The 20887-nt window shown below is 50.3% G+C and overlaps 1 protein-coding gene across 1 annotated transcript; it reads right to left on the reverse strand.

Annotated features, from left to right (window-relative positions):
* Nucleotides 1-1112: 1112 nt before the first annotated feature.
* On the reverse strand, nt 1113-17024 carry FAM174B (family with sequence similarity 174 member B). The gene is made up of 3 exons (XM_053272711.1): nt 16186-17024; nt 7144-7275; nt 1113-5809 (listed from the first exon to the last, which is right to left on the reverse strand). The coding sequence occupies exons 1-3, from the start codon at nt 16500-16502 to the stop codon at nt 5806-5808; spliced, it is 453 nt and encodes a 150-aa protein (XP_053128686.1). The 5' UTR covers nt 16503-17024; the 3' UTR covers nt 1113-5805.
* Nucleotides 17025-20887: the final 3863 nt, after the last annotated feature.

Here is a 20887-nt window from a genome sequence, read left to right on the forward strand (position 1 = left end):
ACAGGGCAAAAGGTTGCAACCACCATGTGGTCATCCAAGCCTGTTTTCAACGGCCAGAAAGGACATCCGTCATCTTCCGAATCCAGCATTCTGGCAAGTCCAGGGAAAGTACTTCCACGGGCTGGATCTGGCCCAGTGCCTGCCTGGAGCAGGCCCATCTGAAAGGGGCTGCCCAGCTCTGTGTATCCAATCCAAGTCCATGTTAGGAGTAGAAGAGCAGCGAAGAAGTTCCGGCTCTAGATCCCTCTACTCCGTGCTTCACGAAGCAGGGCTGCCCGCGTGGAAATACGGAGTGCGCTCCCACCACCTTACGATCGCTCGCCTGAGAGGTGGGGGAGGTTTACCCTGCCTTCCCCGCCCCCTGTTGAAATCGTGAGAATCGCCTCGAGTGACTCTGGGCCAGATATTTCTCTCTCAGCCTAACCTACCTGACAGGGTTGTCGTGACGATAAACATAACTACGTGCATCGCTCTGGAGTCCTTAGAGGAAGAGTGGGATACAAATGTACATAGGAAGCTGCCATATACAGAGTCAGACCACTGGTCTATCTAGCTCGGTATTGTCTTCACAGACTGGCAGCGGCTTCTCCCAGGTTGCAGGCAGGAGTCTCTCTCAGCCGTATCTTGGAGATATTGCCAGGGAGGGAACTTGGAACCTTCTGCTCTTCTCACAGTGGCTCCATCCCCTGAGGGGAATATCTGACAATGCTCACACTTCTAGTCCCCCATTTATATACAAACAGGCTGGACCCTGCTTAACTAAGGGGACAAGTCACGTTGCTACCACAAGACCAGGTTTCCTCTCTTTTATTTATAAAAATAAAGTGTTTATGTCTAGTTCACCCAATGAATTGAATCGAGCTTTAATTTGGGTTACTGACATTAGCACGATTAGGTGAACCCCCACCAAAGCAGGTCTCTGGCAGATCTCAGGCCATAAGCCATCTTGGTGTGGGTTCACACAGTCGTGTGGTAACCCACATTAAACCTGGATCCAAATGGTTGTGTGAACCAGGCCCATGAGTTCTCAAATTGCAGTGCACCCTCTCTTTGAAAAGCTGCACCCGTCGCTGGTGAACAGTAACTTTTCGTCAATCACAGGCCTCACACAATGACTTTTCACTGTTCTCTTTTATTACAAAGCCAAAGACCAAACCAAAATGTAACGTAATATGCTCAACACACTGGAAAGAACCCAGCCAAATTTGTCGCCAGATGGCAACCTTCCCAGAATGCAATACTGCAAGATGCTAAAAAGTCAGTTCACATTAATGTAGTGGTTAATACATAGCTACTAATTCTCCTCCAGAAAAAAACAAAAAAACACATATGTGTTATTAAGACTGATTTCCAGTCATTAAAGTTGTAACATGTCCCCCATTTTTAAAAATAAGTCCTAGGCACACTTATTATGCAGCTCTGTGCGGGTCATGGCAAGAGCCCTAGAGCAGGGGTTCCCCACCTGTGGCCCTCCAGATCAGGGATAGTCAATGCTGGGTCCCCAGATAATATTGGACTTCAACCCCCATAATCCCCAACCACAGGCCACTGGGGCAGGGGATTATGGGAGTTGAAGTTCAATAACATCTGGAGACCAAAAGTTGAGAATCCCTGCTCCAGATGTTGCTGAATTATAACTCCCCTCATCCCCAGCCAAAATAAATTGTAGCCAAGGATGATGGGAGTCGTAGTTCAGAAACATCTAGAGCAGGATTCTCAATATTGGGTCCCCAGATATTACTGGACTTCAACTCCTATAATCCCCTGCCCCAGTGGCCTTTGGTTGGGGATTATGGGAGTTGAAGTCCAAAAACATCTGGGGACCCAACGTTGAGAATCCCTGATCTAGAGGACCAGACGGGAAATGCCTGCCGTAGAAGTCTTCGAATCAATAAACCTAGAGAACATTCCAGTCAGATGACACCAAGATTTAAATTGTATTTTTAAAAAGCTGTAGGGAGAGGTGGACGCCTCGGCCTCACACCTACAGCCGGAACTGGAGATCAAAGCTTTTGCCAGCATGACGCGAAAAAGAATAAAGTTGCAGCCACCCACCTGCCCTGAGGAAGGTTGGCAGGTTTCTCCTCTTAGCACCTGGAGTCCCAATAAAGACGAGCCCAGAGGCAGAACTCTCCCCACACTCTAACCTGTATATTTGAATGCTGCTGCATCTAAACACACACACACACACACACACACACACACACACACACACACACACACACACACACACACACACCCTGCAGACAGAAAGCTAGCAGAGCAAGGGAAAGCATTCAGCCAAGCCTTTCCTTTGACATGCTAATTTCTGCAAGCAGGGATTTCCCCCCCACCCATGGGAGGGACATTGAAATCCACCCTCCTCTTCCATGGCCTCTGTACAATCCAGCAAACGCTCTACCATTTGATGCTGCTGATTGCTCTACGTGGCCACAAACTTCCCTGGGTGTTGAGCCTCCATCTCTGCACCCCCAAACTTTAGTTTTCCTTGTGGACTTCCCTGCAGAGCACACACTGGCCTGGCCTCTGTCACCCATACCCCAGTCATGTCATCTCTGGATTAGTGGAAGATACGTGCTATGCGGGGCTGCTGCCCTTGAACAGTATCCAGAAAACTCCGAATGTGCAGAAGGCAACTGCCAGCTTGGTGTCTGGAGCCATCCGTGGTGCCCATATTCCGCAGGTCTTGAGGGAACAGTTCTGTGTCGGCTGCCTCTTTGTCTACAGGTACAATTCAGAGGGCAGGTTATTGCTTTTGAAACCCCAAACAGCTTGGGCCCTGGGTCCCTGTGGGAAAGGATCCAGCTTGCTTCCAGCGGAATCTACCCAGCTGACTAAGTCAGCTGAGAGGGCTCTGCTCAGTTTGCCGATACCAGCTGAAGCTCATTTGTTGAGCACACAGGACACGGCCTTCTCAGGATTGCCCCCAAGCTGTGGGACGCAGTCTCAGTTTAGATCTGCATGACTGTCTCCCAGTCTTTCTTAGTAGACTGAAGACTGCCCTTTTATTGGAGAGGAGAGCTGGTCTTGTGGTAGCAAGCATAACTTGTCCCCTTAGCTAAGCAGGGTCCACCCTGGTTGCATTTACATGGGAGACGTGATGTGTGAGCACTGTAAGATATTCCCCTCAGGGGATGGTGCTGTTCTGGGAAGAGCAGAAGGTTCCAAGTTCCCTCCCTGGCGGCATCTCCAAGAGAGGGCTAAGAGAGATTCCTGCCTGCAGCCTTGGAGAAGCCGCTGCCAGTCTGTGAAGACAATACTGAGCTAGATAGATGAATATTCTGACTCAGTATATGGCAGTTTCCTATGTTCCTATCCACACGTCCGGCCAATGAGTTGGCCTCTGCTCTCTGATTAGGTTGTGGTTGTGTCTGTTTTATTGAGGATGTTTTAATTGATGTTTTATGGCTGTTTTAAACTTGTTCACCACCCTGGGGTCTTAGAACAAAGGGTGCTACAGAAATATAAATAAAATTGCCCTGAAGGACTACCCTCATCAGCTGCTCTGATATATTACTGAGGGCTAGAAGCTTTAAGTCCCATTGGCATAACCTGCCATTCCCACACAAGTGCCCCACTTTGAACTGTGCTGTGCCAATACTTAGCAGAAATCAGAGTCACTTTGGTATCTTCCAGCCTCTGTAAGTCCTCGGTGCTTCATGTGAACAATATACTTCTGCAGGCTCTCTCAGCGTTCCTAGAACCTCCCAGGATTTGGCTTTGCTACATTTCTCCCAGAGTCCAACAGACCCACACACTCTTAGTTCAGGGCTTCTCAAATTTGGGTCCCCAGAAGTTGGACTACAGCTCCTATCACCCCCAGCCACATCATGGCCAGGGATGATGGGAATTGTAATCCAACATCATCTAGGGACCCAAGTTTGAGAACCCCCTGCCTTAGCGAGTTACAGCTAAAACGAAACCAGTCCCATCACTGAAATTGGGACTGGGACGGAATCCAGCCACACAGGTGACAAGCCACCAGACCGGACCACCTTCCAAAGTCAAGCAGGGATGAAACTGGATGCAAGCCACCAGACCAGGTAATAAGGGGCTGAACTTAAAACTGTAAATTAGGCCAGAAGAAAAAGAGTTTTGGCCACGAGTAGCCTGCCCAGTTGGGCTCAACCAGAATGCGGCCTCCGAGATCGATGTGCTTTCAAGGAAGCCAGAGCAGGCAAAGCCGATGCGAGAGTTAGAGATGTTTTACAGAGATAAAAGGACCATAAGCCAAAGATTCTCATCTCCCTGTTAACAAAGTGAGAAGACAGTCCTCTTTTGATAACATAGCCAGGGTGACATATAGAGGGACCCACATGCATTCGGTTGAAAGGCTGCATTGTCTGTGCAAGTACACAAACACGATTCTCTCCCTGCGACGCCTTTGCCAGGACTTCTGATTGCACCAAGAGCCCTATGCAGATGGTCATGTAGATGGTCAACTGAATGTGTACTTGGGAAGCCGCCTTCTACCAGACAGAGCCTTGGTCTTGCTAGCTCACCACACTGTCAGCACTGACTGGCAGTGGCTCTCCAATGTTCCAGGCAGGAGTCCTTCCCAGATCTACCTGGAGATGCTGCCAGGGCTTGACCTGGCACACCTTCTGCAGGAAAGGAGATGCTCAAACACTGAGCTACGGTTCCATCCCCACCTTTTCAATATAAGAGGCAAAACATCCAGTTTGATTAACACTGGTAAGATGGCTAAATCTGTTCCAGAAAAGGGAGAAATAGGAAGGAACCTACGTGGACCTTTTGGTTTATGTTCAGTCATGTTACACCTTTCAAGAACCGAGCCCCCTGCAGGAAAAAAGAGTCATCGCATCCATTACCACAAGAGAGGTATCTAACTTCGTGGGTGTTTTTTTGGAGGAACAAGATCTTTGCTTTCCCACTGTAGTGCTATCCACAATATTCTCTTGTTCCAATTTAATACATCTCCACAGATTTACATACATATTTGGACAAGAGAAGTTACTGCAAGCAGAGGGAGAAAGAAAGTGCACACACAATACAGCTCTATCTGTAACATCGGACTACCCCCCAGAAGAGAAAAGAAGAAGAGGAGGAGGGAATTACAAAAATAATCTTTCCTCTGATCCAAAGTTGGACATCCTCTCACCCTTTGCAAAAGGTTTCACTCTCTGGAATGATTTTGGGAATATCTCCTGGGGGGGGACGGGACCAGGGAAGCTTATTGCAGATCAAAATTTTAGTGCAATTGTTATCATCAGTAGCAAGTCACCACAATTGCTTCCATCGCATTCACAACACACGTACACACATACACACACCCAATATATCTACCATTTCAGCACAGTTTACAAAAATCCCAAGCCTATTTCACTTGGCAGGGAAATATTCTTGCTGGCAGAGAACTCCGCACTCCCAGAAATATTGGGTGCAGCAGAGAACAAGCACCCACCTGAGAGTGGAGAGCAGAAAACCCACGGAGCACCCCGACATTTCGGAACCAAAGTTTGCACTATTACACAAGGGTGTCAGGGCTGGCATACAAGGGGGTACCCAAACCTTAATACAAGACAAGAGTATTCTCGAGTTGGCAAGCAGAGTCGGAAGGAAAAAAAACTTCTCAGGTCTTCTGGTTAGGTCCCCGGGAACCTAGCAGTAACGTTTAGGGTTGTTTTTCAGATGCCTGCTGCTGAATCCATTAGAAACCAAGGTTTTGGAGGAGAGAGAGAGAGCAAGTTTCGGTGACATGAAGGAGCTGTTTCCCAGCCCTCCTTTGCTGCTTCGGCACTTCAGCCATTTCCGACTCCTCCTGTGGGGTTGTGGATAACGGCCTCACCTAGTAGGAGGAGGGAAGCAAAGCAGAGTGAGCATAACCAGAGAAGCAGGTCTCATTCAAGCAAAAGCCCTCTTCAGACACTAGGCCACGAGGCAGCGGCTTCTCCAAGGTTGCAGGCAGGAGTCTCTCTCACCCTATCTGGAGATGCCGCCAGGGAGGGAACTTGGAATTTTCTGCATGCAAGCAGGCAGGGGCTCTTCCCAGAGCGGCCCCATCCCCTAAGGGGAAGATCTCACGATGCTCACACATGTAGCCTCCCATCTGTCCATTTCGCCGGCCCCTTTTGGATGAGAACAAACGACGCCCCCCACCAACCAAGCGGCAGCTCAGCCTGCTGGAAGATAAATGCCTCTAAAAGGGCAGCATGCCCCCATGCTCTGTGCTGGAACAGGCCTCTGACTCTGCCTTGCAAGAAACCTATTACGGCCCCTCTCCAGAGAGCAGAGGCCTCGGATGAGCCCAGGCAAGACGGCTCTGGGGGCACCAAGGGCATTCCCACTTCTGAGCCGCCCACACCGTTCTGTGGCAGGGAGGGACAGAAAAGGCCCTCCAGGATGGCGAGGAACAAAAGGTGCCCTGGGGAGCAAGCTCCAAGCAGCAGCATCCACGGCCTTGATGCGCTCAATTGCTCGATTCCACGGCTCTCTCATTGCTCTCAATGCATTGTGCATCTCACAATATCCTGGGGAAATGGCTTGGGCTGAGAGGCAGGCCAAGGCAAGCTCATATGGGGACGGGGAGATTCGAACCCGAGGCTCCTCAGTCCCAACCCCAGTGCCTGACCCCCGAGACCACACACTGGCTCATTCTTTGGTATTAATCATAAAAACAGCCCTGCTGGATCGGGCCCAAGGCCTCTCTAGTCCAGCATCCAGTTTCACACAGTGGCCCACCAGATGCCTCTGGGGAGCCCACAGGCAGGAGCTGAGGGCATGCCCTCTCTCCTTGCTGTTGCTCCCCTGCAACTGGGATTCAGAGGCGCCATGACACCACGTGGCAGAGAGTTCCACAGGTTAAACTGTGCACTGTGTGAAAAGGTACTTCTAAAAACAAGGCAGCAAAACTGCAGCCCTCCAGCTGTTGTTGGACTACAACTCCCATCATCCCCAGTCACAGTGACCAATAAGGGGTTATGCAGACCAACATCTGCAGGAGGGCCAAAGTTGTGAGGCCCTGCTCTAAAATGATGTGGCTTTTTATTGCCGAAGAAAACTTTAGATGCCGACTTGTTTTGGGTAGGTGGCAGAGAAAGAACACAGTTGCCGACACACACACACACACACACCCCTCCAAGCCGTTCATATATTCCCCCACAGCCCTTTCCATCTCCCTACCTGTATTTGATATCAAACACTGTGGAATCTTCATCATCGTCCTCATCTTCATTCAACGGGGCCATTTCTACCCGTTCTGCGGGGGTTGTGATGATGTCATACTTGCGTGTCTTTTTAATCTTCCTACCAGACCTAAAAGGAGAGAGAAATCGAATACTAAATCTTCATGGGAAAAGGTAGGTTCTAACAAGATAGCCTGCATTGTCCCGAATCTAAATGATTAATCAGTTAAAATGTTAACACTGTGTTATATATAGCATTACTTAGGAAGCTGCCATATACTGAGTCAGACCCTTGGTCCATCTAGCTCAGGATCACCCACACTGGCTGGCAGCAGCTCTCCAAGGTTTCAGGCAGGAGTCTTTCCCAGTTCGACCTGGAGATGCCACCAGGGAGTGATCCTGGGACCTTCCACATGCTCTTCCACTGAGCTAATTACTTCCCATTACTTTGAGCTAAATATTACACATGCATTGTTGGATACATATTGCTTGGTCTCCCTGTGGTTTAGAGGCTCAAGGGAGTGAAGAAACGAGTTTGCAAAACTGGCCATGGGCACAGGTTCCAACAGCCCTCTGCAAACATCTGGGGCCATTACACCGTGCCGCGAAAGGGCTGTAATTGCCAGTCATTAAGTGGTCCTTCCAAGATGTTGCTTTTGTCAGTCCTAAAGAGCATCTTTTTTAAAAATACTGCCATGAACAACAAATCTAATGAGCTATTAAAAAACAATACAGGTTTACAAGCCATTTAGGCAACGTCCACACTATTTATACCAGATTAATTAGTCCAGAACAAAAGAGCGAGAATCCTCTAACGCCGATCTCACCAACACCAATTAGAATCACCCCTCTGCACCTTAGATATAGATTGATTCATTTACTGCACATTTAGTTGTCTACTTTAAATACTACAGATTGCATTGTCACAAGTGCTTGAGGTGCATAGAAAGCAACCCAGAACATTGGAAAAGAAAGCAACCTATATGCGCTTGAACCTATAGCTTCATATATAGACACGCACAGAGGCGGCCTCGATTTTAAGATCTTCAGTGCATCTTTATGGAATGTCTCTCTATTAAACCATGCACCCTTTATTTCTGGATTAAACGTTTGTCACCCAGGCACCTAAGAAGCAGAACTCTATGCATTTCACGCATATCATTGCTAAATTTTGCACGGTGGCTTGTAGAATCCATCATGAAATAACTTTGTCTGTTGATTAAATATTATAGACTAGAGGATATGGCTGTAACACTAGCAACAGTAATTTGAAACAGCAATCTATCTGGTATTTGTCATAGCTGAAAGCCGTGGGCTTCATTGCATTTTTACTGCACTTGTTTTGCTGGTCTAAAACAGTAAATAAAATCTGATCTATGCTTTGCATTTGAAGTATTTATTAGGTCTGGTTTTCACCATATTCCGTCTTTGAACTTCCCAGAAGCACCAGCTTGTAAGGCAGAGAGTTGAACAATTAAAATACAGGGATCAATTCTGGTTCAGGTTCTTCAATACTTTTTAACTCTCCAGCTCAGGCACTAACTTTACAAAGTGGTTCAACAGCCAGTTCGGATATTTGGAACCAGTTTGGGCACATCTCGCGCAGAATCATAATTTCTCTCTCTTGCTTGCAACCTAAGTCGATAAAGTGAATACAATGATATCCACTTAACTTGAGAAAAAGCTTATTATTTTTAAGGGCTTTCACAAACATACATACAAACAGCTAAAACACACGCCAAACAAGAAAAGAAAACAATCTTACAATCGCAAGCAGAGCATCTGACCTTTCTTGAACCAGTTCCCACTTTTCTGTCTTTAGGGCTTGGTTCCAGACCAAAGCAACCATGGGCTTTTAGGCTTGGGTTCAGCTCTGAAAATAACCTCTCTGGACCAGTTTTTGGGTGGAGGTTCAATACACTCTCTGTTCTGTTTTCACCAGCAGTGATCCCTCTAACAGGGATTCCCAGATGTTACAACAAGGAAATGGCTTGACTAGCAAGCCAGAGGTTGCCGGTTCGAATCCCACCTATATTGGGCAGCAGCGATCTAGGAAGATGCTGAAAGGCACCATCATCTCATACTGTGCAGGAGATGGCAATGGTCAACCCCTCCTGTATTCTACCAAAGACAACCACAGGAAGGCTCTGTGGTCGCCACCGACTCGATGGAACGTTCGATGCTGAGCTGGACTAGGTGTCCAGTCCCTTCCAACTCAACCCTCCCAGGATTCTGGGATCGTTTCTTCTGGTCCTGCTCCGGCATCTTCCATGGTAACCTGCCCTGCAGATTCTTTCACAGCTGACGCTTTTCCCACACAGCGCCACTCCAGAAAGCTCGAGCTGAAAAATCCATGCACACTGAAGGCAGGAGTCTCTCCCAGCCTGACCTGGAGATACTGCCCAAGACTGACCATCTGCATGCAAAGCCTGTGCTCTTCCACTAAACTACAGCCGCTTCCCCAAGAACACAAGAAGCTGCTAATTACCGAGTCAGACACTTGGTCCCTCGTGCTCAGTATTGTCTGCACTGACTGGCAGCAGCTCTCCAAGATTCCAGGCAAGAGTCTCTCCCAGCCCTACCTGGAGACACTGCCAGCAACTGAACCTGAGATCTTCCGCATGTGAGCAGATGCTCTTCCACTGAGCTATGGTCCATTCAGCCACAAAACTCACTTGGTGACTCTTGGCAAGCCATTTCTCTCTCAGCCTAGCCAGCCTCACAGGGCTGTTGTGAGGATAAACATCACCATGTACCACACAGCGCTCTGGGCTCCTTGGAGGAAGAGCGGGATAGAAACGGAAAATAAATAAAACCTCCGTGCTCACAGGTCTCCCCTCCAAATGCAAACCAGGGCAGACCCTGCTTAGCAAAGGGGTGATGCACACCCACTGCAAGACCAGCTCCTCCTCCCCGGCCACTTTCCCCAAACACCTCTCGGAACAGCCCTTGCTGCAACTTTTAATCCAAGGCGGCTGGGAGGGAGACAGACAGACACCCGTCTGCACCTGGCTTCAGCCTCCCACCCCCGGGGCTGTTTGGGCCAAGCAGCAAATCATATGCCAAGCAGCTGCTCCCTCTCACACGGCCATGTGACAGCGGCGGGTGCAACCCTTGGCCGTCAACTCACCAGCTCCTTAGACGGATCTTGAGCTTTTAAGCTATTTTCAGTCACCCGCCGGCAGGATTAAAGGCCTCGCTCTTGACCCCACTAAGGAAGAGGTCCCGAGATGGGCCTCACCCTGCCTGGGGCACCAGCCACACTCGGCGGGAGGAGGCCCAGCAAAAGGGAGGAATGGCCCTCCGTGCTCACACAGCAAGCTTCAGAGACAGGACAGCATCCCGACACCCCGTAAGCGGAGGTCACGGGTGACTCCAAGGTAGAGTTGCCATGCACCCCAGAATTCCGGGTTCCAACCGGATTTTAAGCATCTCACCCAGACAGCTTTGCCCAACCAGATTTGCTCGGATTTCAGCTTTCATTCATTATCATCATCATCATCATCATCATCATCATCTAAGCTCTAGCCCTCGGAGAAGCGGAGTTATGGAGCAAAACATGCAGTCACTATCCGGCTCAAAAACTATTTTCAAGCCAATTTTCCTCAAATGCAAATTAGGCACCCGGATTTGGAAATTAGGCACCCACCCACCCCCCGAAACACTCCCTGCTCCCCCTTTTGCTCTCACATCATCCATCAGGCGGGAACTTTACAGCAAAGCCTCCGAGAAGACCGTCACACAGCATCTCATGGGCTGCCAGCTTGAATTAATCTTTTTTTTTTAAGTCTCGGTTGTTTCAAGAAGCCTCTTCCACTCCCTCCTCTGCCCCAGAACAAGCTGCAGAAGCCAGACTCCCAGGAGGCAGGCCAACCCCTCCGCCAGGGGCCAAGAACTGGGCTGAGTGAGACCCTGCATGTGAGAGGTGTGTGTGTGTGTGAGAGGTGTGTGTGTGAGAGGTGTGTGTGTGTGTGTGTGTGTGTGTGTCTGTCTGTCTGTCTGTCTGTCTGTCTGTCTCCTGTGTAGGGTCATCTCCTGTGCAAATTTCAACTGGCCTGGTGCTGAAATGCTCCAGTGGGGAAACTTTATTTTCTTTTCACTCAGCAGGAGCCAAGGTGGTGAGCAACACACTGCAGAGCTTTCAAAGCACCGGTTTCTAACTCTTGGTCCCCTGAGTGTGGTGGGACTATATCATCCCAGCCCTCAGCCACTACGGCTGGGGATGATGGGACCTGTAGTCCCGACAACCCCTGGGGAGCCAAGGTTGAGAACCCCTGCTGTAAAATACTCCCCCCTGCTAACTGAGCAAAGAGGCCCCTTTTAGAAGTGGCGATTCTCTGTACTGAGCAGGGGGAGAGCAACTGGCCCTCTCCATCCCCAGCACAGCACCCCTCCAGTGGCTGCTGCTGCTAGTGTCTATCCTGTGTTTCTTTTTCTGACTGTGAGCCCTTTGGGGACAGGGAGCCTTATTTATTTATTTCTACGTAAACCGCTTTGGGAACTTTCCGTTGAAAAGCGGTCTATGAATACTAGTCGAATTTGTATTCCCTCTGTTTCTGACTGAATGGTCAAAACTTGTTGTGTATACAGTTCTTTGGAGCAGGGTTTATTTTATTTTGTTTGCTTCTATTCCTCTGTCAAGTGTAGCCCCGTCCTCTGTATTTGCTGAGCAAGGAAGCAACAGAGTTGGACGTGTCTGTGCCCACAGACAACGGCACATTTGTGGTTACCCAGGATTCAACATCCTGTTTCCCTTTTTTTTAAAAAAAGAAAACAAATAGGGTGAGGTCATAACCATGGATAAAGTACTCAGAGGGGAGCAAGCGAGAACCAGAGCAGAGGAACATTAAGGACATCGTCACACCTGCTTGGCTGGGAAAAAACAAGGCAGAAAGGCAGAGAATTGTTTGCAAGCAGGTGGACAAGGAAACATTTGAGGCACACCTACATCGCCGGAAGGCAGAGCACGTGAATTCTCGTATTTCTGTAAAGAGGGAGAAGAACTGGTCTTCTGGCAGTGAGCGTGAATTGCATTTAGACGGGAGACTACATATGCACACTGTAAGAAATTGCCCTTAGAGAATGGAATGGAAGGGGAATCGGCATAGAGAAGGTCCCAGGTTGGCAGCATCTCCAGGTAGGGCTGGGAGAGACTCCTGCCCGGAACCTTGGAGAGCTGCTGCCAGTCAGTGTAGACAATACTGAGCTAGATGGACCAAGGGTCTGACTTGGTATGTATGTATGTATGTATGTATGTATGTATGTATGTATGTATGTATAAATAAATAAAATAAGGCAGTTTCCTGTGCTCCTAACTGCTCCAGGGAGACGTAGGGGAGTAGCAAAGCAAAGCTCCTTCACTTTGTTTTGAAGGAAGAGGAGGAGGAGGCTGATTGAGACACACACACTGTTTGGCTCACAAGTGTACCGGTTAGGGCAGGGCCAAGATCCTTTCCCAAGGGCAGGGCACCGGCTTTGCACACAGGATCAATCTCTAGTTAAAAGGATCAGGCAGCAGGTGATGGGAAAGGTGCTCCAGGACTCTTCCCTGTCCCTGGAGAGTTCTTGCCATTCTGACTCGACAATACTGAGCTAGATGGACCAAAGGCCTGGCTAAGGATAAGGCAGCATCCTATGTGGATCCTATGTCCACATCAGATAAGGAAACTCCTGCTGGTTCAGGCTACTATTACTACTACTATGAAAATAAGTTTTTCACACACACACATATGCACCACTCTTCAACAAAGTTCTCAAAGTGGTTTACACAGAAAAATAAATAATACATAAAAAAGACGGCTCCCTGTCCCCAAAGGGCTCACAATCCAAAAAGGAACACAAGGCAGACCCTAGCAACAGCCACTGAAGGGCTGTTGTGCTGGGGTCGAAGAGGGCCAGTGCCTCCAGAAAGACCTCTCTAGTCCAGCAGGGGTCAAGCAATGTTGGCTCTGTTCACCAGCCAGACAACCTTTTTACTCATCGAGTGATGCTGGTCCATTACTCGTCAGGAATTTTGTTTTTCCTACTCGTCCGGCATCATTTTTCACTCGTCACAGACCAGTAGACGCGTGGCTTTCTGGAGGCCTGTCGGTCTAGCATCCTGTTTCCCACAGTGGCCCACCAGCATGCCTTCTCTCTCCTGCTGCTGCTCCCCAGCAACTGGGATTCAGAGGCATTTTGCCTCCGAGGCTAGAGGTGGCCTATCACTATCAGGACTAGTAGCCACTGATAGAGCCTTTAAGGAGGGTCATGGCTCAGGGGCAGTATATCTGCTTGGCACGCAGTCTCAGGCTCAATCTCCAGGCGCGGCTAGGAAAAAGACCCCCGTCTAAAACCCTGGAGAGAGCTGCTGCTTATCAGGGCAGGCAAGACTGAAGAAGATTAAAGAAGGTCAGACTCAATACAGCAGCTCCCTAAGGGAGCCCAAGGAAGAGCTCTCACTCCTCACAGGTGTGTTCCCTTTCACGACAGCACACCTTCGTCAGCCTGGGCTTTGAGAGATGACTCATACCAGCAAGGCGGGTTATCAGGAACGTCCTGAAGGCTGCAAGCTGGTGAGGGCACTGTACTCTCTGTACCCAGGCGCTTAAGCCCCAAGGACTGATACGTATCGTATCGCACTGGGAGGGGGAAACAGTCTACCGCACCCAGCATGCTTCCAACCATTGTTTCCCCCTCCATTAGAGGAAGATTCCAGTGGAACAAAAAGCCCGCTTTTCAGGAAAAGAGTACGAACCCTTTCTGCAAATATTTGCATGCAAGAGATATCCGAGCACAGATGTTTCCTGAAAAACAAGATATCGAAATGGACAGCCAAGTTTGTCCATTGGTTCCCCCGCTCAACACACACACACACACACACACACACACACACACACCAGCCTCCTCAGGAATCTTTTCAACCTGGAGGGAAATGTAGCAACATAGGAAGCTGTCTTATACAGAATCAGACCCTTGGTCCATCTAGCTCAGTATTGTCTACACCAGGGATTCTCAGCGTCGGGCCCCCAGATGCTATTGAACTTCAACTCCCATAATCCCCAGCCCCAGTGGCCTTTGGTTGGGGATTATGGGAGTTGAAGTCCAATAACATCTGGGGAGCCAATGTTGAGAATCCCTGGTCTACACTGACTGGCAGCAGCTTCTCCAAGGCTGCAGGCAGGAGTCTCTCCCAGTCCTATCTGGAGATGCTGCCAGGGAGGGAACTTGGAGCATTCTGCATGCAAGCAGGCAGATCCTCTTCCCAGAGCAGCCCCACCTCCTCAGGGGGACATCTTACAGTGCTCCCACACATAGTCTCCCATTCAAATGCAAACCAGGGTGGACCCTGCTTAGCAAGGGGGACAGTACTGCTTGGGAAACTTTTGTTGGAAAGCAGTATATAAATATTTGTTGTTGCCACAAGACCAGCTTTGGAAGAGACTCCAAGAACTCTAGAAGTGTGTGAACATTGTAGTCAGGAACATCCATCCTCAAGAGGACTAGAATGCTAGTTAGACTGCATGAGTGAGAGGCTCACAAGAGAGCAGGAGTCCCTGAATCCTGCAGCATGGAATTTCCAAACGTGCAAATGGAGAAATTGCCAAGACTAGTGCAGTAGTTGCTGGTGTCACATCGGCCCTTAACTCTGCATGGGGAGGGCCTTTTCTTTCCTGCTGCACTATCCCCAGTGGATGCTGCCTGCCTGGGCCTGCATTCCATCTGAAAGGTTACAGCTTCCTCAGTCTACGTTCTTGTTCTTCTCAACAGGAGGCCAGTGGGGTGATACATCAGAGACCACTGGACTGGGGAGACCCAGATACAAAGCCTCACTCAGTGCCCTGCCACTGAGGGACCCCGGGAGAGTCTCTATCCCTCTCTTTGCCTAACCTATCTCACGGGATTATTGCTGAAGAGGCTGGAGGGAGAAACATGTGTGTGTGGCCATATGCTGCTTGGAGGAAGGGCGGATGTACACGTCATAACTGATAAACAAATACCGTTTGCTGCCTCCAACCACTAGGACTGCTTGCACTGCTCAAGGAACAGTTATGGCAGACCAGACTTTCTGTAGGCCTTTCCAACCACGTACATCGAAGCAGGAGAGGGGAAGGGTGCGTCCAGGTAAGACAGAGGGTGGAAAGTGACTCCTGCGAGATATAGGAGAGATTCCCCCCAAATACAGGCAAGATGCTTCTTGACACGGGGAGCAGCAGAGGAGAGTCAAATATTCCAACCTAGTTTCAACTCAGTAGAACAGTTTAGGGCAATAAAGCCTTCTTAACGGGCTGTTGCCGGGGTCTACCTTGTGTTTCGTTTCAGACTGAGAGCCCCTGGGGAGAAGGGAACCATCTCCTCCTTTTTCTATGGACACCATGTTGATAATTTATTTTTGTTTGCGGAGTGGTACATAAGCAGAGGCGATCCTACCCCTGGACTTCGGGCCCAAAGCCCAGGGCCTCCACAGCCCCTGCCCCCCGAGTCCTCTTTAAACTGTCCCTACTCCCAAGTGGTGTGGTCGCCCGGCAGAGCACGAGGATGCTTAATTTGCAGGGAGCCTCCAAAGGCCTCGAGGCCCAGGCTCCCAAATCGCCTCGGTGCTGCACCTCTGCACCCAAGTACGTATGTGCGTAAGCAAGCCACTGAGCCAGGCAAAGCGCTCTACAAATGCGCAGCGGCGGGCAACCCATTCCCTGGCTGGACGGATCCCCACGCGGCATATATGCTGCTGCGCGCAGAGCGGGACCCTCTGGAAGGCACCGCCGGGGCAAGGCGAATGCCTCGGGCTCCCCCTCTCTTCAGAGCCCCTCCGGAGGGAGGAGGCGGCGGCGGGGGCGACCACTGCCTCTCCTCCGGCTTGGAGGAGGTTGCCAACTGACTTGGGGAGGGGGGGGAGCCTGGCCTGCTGCTGCTGCTGCTGCTGCCAGACGCGTCGCTGTCGACAGAGGGCCCTCGCTCCTCTGCGCAGGCGGCGGCGGCGGCGGCGGCAGCCCTTCCCAGCCAAGGGCGCAGGAGCAGCGTGTGCCCGGAGCAGTTGGCCGCCACCCCCCGCAGCCCCTACCTGAAGACGCGGAGCAGGAGGCAGGCGACCAGGCCGGCGCTGGCGGCGCAAGCCCCGATGACGGCGGCCTTGACGGCGGGCAGCTCCTGCAGCAGCTCCGACACCGGGTGCCGCTCGGCGAGGCTCCGGTTCCCGGGCGGCGGCGAGGGCGCGGCGGTGGGCCCGGTCTGGCTGGCGTTGCTGGAGCTGGAGGCGGCGGCGGCGGCGGCGGCGGCGGGGATGGAGCCGGGAGGCGGCGGCGGCGCAACGGCGGCTGCGGGCAGAAGGAGCCGCTGGAGCGCCAGCAGGACGAGCCCCAGCGCCGTGGCCAGGCGCATGGCGACCCGAGGAGGAGACGCCACCCAGCAGCAGCGGCCGCTTCCTCGTTCCAGCCGGGCTCGGCCCTTCCTCCTCGGCTCCGGCTGCGCGGAGGGCGAGTGGCCAGAGGAGGAGCCTCTGAGCGAGCCCCGCGCACGCCGGAGGAGCGCGGCCGCTGGGACGGCTCGGGCGGGGGCTCTCCTCCCCCCCTGCCAGCTGCTCCAGCCCGCCACCACGCACGGAGCGGCTTGATCCCCTCGGCCCACTTAGCGCACGCGTGTCGACCCGGGCTGGCAGCGGCTCTCCGAGGTTCCGGCCGGGCAGGAGTCTTTCCTCCCCCTTCCTAGAGATGCTGCCCGGGATAGAACCCGGGACCTTCGGCATGCAACGCAGAGGCTCTGTTGCTGAGCGATGGCCCCATCCCCGGAGGAAAATATCTGCCAGGGTTCGTTCACCTGTCGTTTCCCACCCACAGGCAGACCAAGGCAGGCCCTGCTTAGCAAAGGCTGCGGTTCATGCTGGCTACCCCAAGAGCAGCTCTTCTCCTAAGAGGAGAGGCGACAGGCGCGCGCCCCCCCCCCCGCACGCAGTGGGGCTGATCAAGCCTTGAGGAGGGGCCTGGGATTTCCTGGGATTTCTGTTCACCACCGGCACACAGTAGTGCCAAGGAGTCCAGCCTCCCTGTTTGTTTTTAAATGAGCGCATGTCTTCTCGAAAAGAAGGTCTGTTGTTCATGTGGAAACATCTTCACATGCGGAGACAGACACCGACCTGCATGTGTGCACGGTACAACACGTGGAACGTCTCTGGATTTGGAGTCACTTTTCTTATGCAGTGCTCAGAATTCCATGCATGGAAAAGGCTTGATGCGAGCACCTTTTCTTCTGAGCCATGAAAGAAGTTAGTTAGTTAGTTTTACATTTACATCCTACTCTTATTCCAAGGATCCTGGAGCGGTACATGGTTAGGGTTATGGTTATCCTCACAACAGCCCTGTGAGGCAGGCTAAGAGAGAAGTGGCTGGCCCAGAGTCACCTCGTGCGTTTCATGGCTGAATGGGGATTTGAACTCGGGTCTTGCTGGACATAGTTCAAGGCAAGGCTGTTCAACTTTGGCGCTCCAGCTGTTTTTGGACTACAACTCCTATCATCCTCAGCCACAGTCAGGGGCCAATAGGGATTATGGGAGTTGTAGTCCAACATCTGCAAGAAGGCTGAAGTTGTGCAGCCCTGCTCTAACCACTACACCACGCTGGGTCTTTATAGGTGATGATGATGACTGATGAAGATGTTATGTGTTATATCTTTTTATTTCATGTTTTAATGCTGTGTGTTGAGCCACCCAGAGAACAATTTGTTACGGGGTGGCTAAAAAACAAAGTTTTGTTTGTTTTATTAGTATTAGTATTATGCTATTTACACACAGTCTACCAGATGTTATTGACTGGATTTGGTATTTTAATTATCGGGCCCTTTCCTATTGTTGTTGTTGTTATAGAATCATTGTATACTACTTTTCAACATCATCATAATCAACAACAACAATTCTCAGAGGGAATAGACGAGGAAATCGTTTTCAGTTCCTGAAGGGCTCACAATCTAAAAAGCAACCCAAGGGAGACGCTAGCAACAGCCCCGGAGGGATGTTGTGCTGGGGCTGGATAGGGCCAGTTGCTCTCCCCCTGCTCCCCCACTTTCAAAAGGTGCCCCTTTGTCCAGATTGCAGGGATGGTTCCCAAATTCCACACAAAGCCCTCAAGATGGTTCCCTGTCCCAAAGGGACTCACAGCAAATTGAAAGGGGAAATATTAGGCAGACCCCAGCAACAGCTGCTGGGATGGTTTCTGAGCACAAGACTGGGACGGATAGGAATCGTCGTTCTCCTCCTGCTAAATACAAGAGCCACCATCATCAAAGGCGCCTCTTTGCCCAGTTAGCGAGGACTATAAATCATGCTTTCCCCCAGCCCCCAAAGAGGCTGCCGGTCCAGGCTTTATGATAAAATAACACCGCAGATCCCTTTTAGACATGCATTAATGGAGGATGAAATGGATATAAAACATTTTCGTGGGCAAGTGTTGGAAAGAGCGGCTCTGTGATCTTGCAGTTTAACAATCCATCTTGGGGAGCCGTCAGGGAAAAGAAGAGCGAGCCGGCCCACATGCTTTGTTTGAGCCCAGAGAAGCATAATCAGAGGACACCGAAGCCCATTCACCTTCTGCTGCCTGCCTGTTCACGCTGGAAGCACACACTGGCCCGCTTAGGAAGTCACCTGGACAAAATTGACAAATTGTGCATGTCATTATTATTATTTTTTACAGCTGGTTGCCATGCTAAGTCCCTCTCCAGACCGGTTCCCCTGCTTTCCAGCCCAACAGCCTCTGTTCCCAGATCTAAGAAAATGCACTGATTCTGCAGCAGCTGCTAAGCTTGTTGCCTGCAAATGACTCAGACAGAAGAAGGTCTCTTTCTGGACTCTAATCTCCCATCTTTGTTCCCATCCATTTCACCACAGCTGGCATTTGTTAAACAGTGTTGTTGGCAATTAAAGATATCCAGGAGCTGACCTTGCTTTGTCAAAGCAAAAATGCCCAGGTCTTTGGCACACGCTGAATGAGCAGGTGAATAGCTCCTCTCTAAGGTCTTGCAAAATCTCTAAGACTTTAGGGTCATTTTGGCTGGGTGTTTTTTAGTGTTGCAGAGTTTGGCTGTCTTAATAATGGTCATTATATATGAATATATGAATATTCGTAGTAGTAGTAGCACCTCCATCTTATCTGGATCCAGTCCCAGTTTGTTACCCCGCATCCATCCAATGCCTCCAGGCAAGCATTTAGGGAGGCTACACCTTTTCCTGATGAAGTTGACCTGGAGAAATAGATGTGGGTGCCATCAGCATGCTGTTTTTGCATCTGACTCCTCCCTGTAACCCACCATTTTGCACCTGGGTCTGGCTGCTGGAGACCTCGGCGTTCCAGTCGACAAGAAATTAAATTCCAGGAACCTGGCATCCGTCTGCCCCTGCTTTACCCCACAGGAGCAGCAGTGGTCCGAGATAATGCAGAGGGGGCCATCTTGATGCCCGATAATCTGCTGCCTGAAGTGGCCGTCTCACCTTGCCTCATGTAAGGGCCGCTCTTTTAAAGGGCCTCTAGGGCCAGGCTGCTAGTCTGGATGCTCTCACACCAGCTGAGGACAGACCCAATCAGCCTTTGCTTGCTCCAGGCTGTACTGATTCTTCTGATCTTAATTTCCTCTTGACAGATCCGAATGACTTTCGAGCCTATAACGTGGCCAAGTTCTGCCTCATAGCTAGCAAAATTCGCCGAGAGCTTAATGAGAATGAAAGACTTTAGTGCTGCCTGTGTGTATGTTGTGACCACTTGTTGGATATGCTGATGCCATACATAGTACAGGAACATAGGAAGCTGCCATATACTGAGTCAGACCATTGGTCTATCTAGCTCCGTATTGTCCGCACAGACTGGCAGCGGCTTATCCCAGGTTGCAAGCAGGAGTCTCTCTCTCAGCCCTATTTTGGAGATGCTGCCAGGGAGGGAACTTGGAATCTTCTGCTCTTCCCAGAGTGGCTCCATCCCCTCAGGTGAATCTCTTACAATGCATGAGATTTAACACCGTTCTGTATTAGGCACACAATTTTGCTGCTTTGCCCCCTTTATACTCAGTATCATTCTGATACCAGTGTTGATTAATTTTTACATGTAGTTTTATGTTCACAGTCTTAACTTTTAGCTTTTTCTACTCACCATACTATATTTCTAGGTAATTTTATAGAGATCGCTTATTACTCTGTTGGAGTAGATTTTCTTAACTGTTTTTTTGTTTATTTTGCTGTTATGCTGGCCAACGACCAAAATAAAGACTATGCCTATGCCTTTGCTTAAAAAAAAGAAACAAACCTCCATAGAACCTACCAGGTTCCACCCCCAGCACACATGATTGTTGCTTAAGACAGCTGCAGGTTGTTTACAATTTCCCCTGTCCCCTTGTTTTCCATTTTGCCTTTTCATCGGAGATGCCAGTTGAGAAATTTCTAGCGTCCAGCTTAATCCAGCCATTGATTTCTGAGAAGGACGATACGGCACTTCAAACGAGCCTTTCTCTGAAGAGCCTGTCTGGCGTAACTACCTGCTGTCACCCAGACACGCATCTGGGCAGCAGAGAAGGGTTTTGTGGCCACACGCTGATAACCGGATTTTTTTCCCTTGCAGGCCCAGCTTCCAAGATAAAAAGAGAGGCTACAGTTCAGAAGACACTATGGATTCCTCCCTGCTTTCCCTGCCTCTATCCGCTTCGGTATTTGAGCACGAATCGAATCGAGTGTTGGTGAAGGTCATCAATCATGACCACCCTAAGTGATCAAAAGCGATCTCCCCCGTGGCCCT

This window comes from Hemicordylus capensis, chromosome 10, assembly GCF_027244095.1.
Source record: "Hemicordylus capensis ecotype Gifberg chromosome 10, rHemCap1.1.pri, whole genome shotgun sequence".
Classification (NCBI taxonomy): domain Eukaryota; kingdom Metazoa; phylum Chordata; class Lepidosauria; order Squamata; family Cordylidae; genus Hemicordylus; species Hemicordylus capensis.

What these genes read in the sequence shown, in the direction of transcription:
- FAM174B (XM_053272711.1), bottom strand. Translation starts at nt 16,502, where the DNA reads ATGCGCCTGGCCACGGCGCTGGGGCTCGTCCTGCTGGCGCTCCAGCGG. An exon ending in CTCCTGCTCCGCGTCTTCAG is followed by an intron (nt 7,276 to 16,185) that starts GTAGGGGCTGCG and finishes CTCTCCTTTTAG; the next exon opens with GTCTGGTAGGAAGATTAAAA.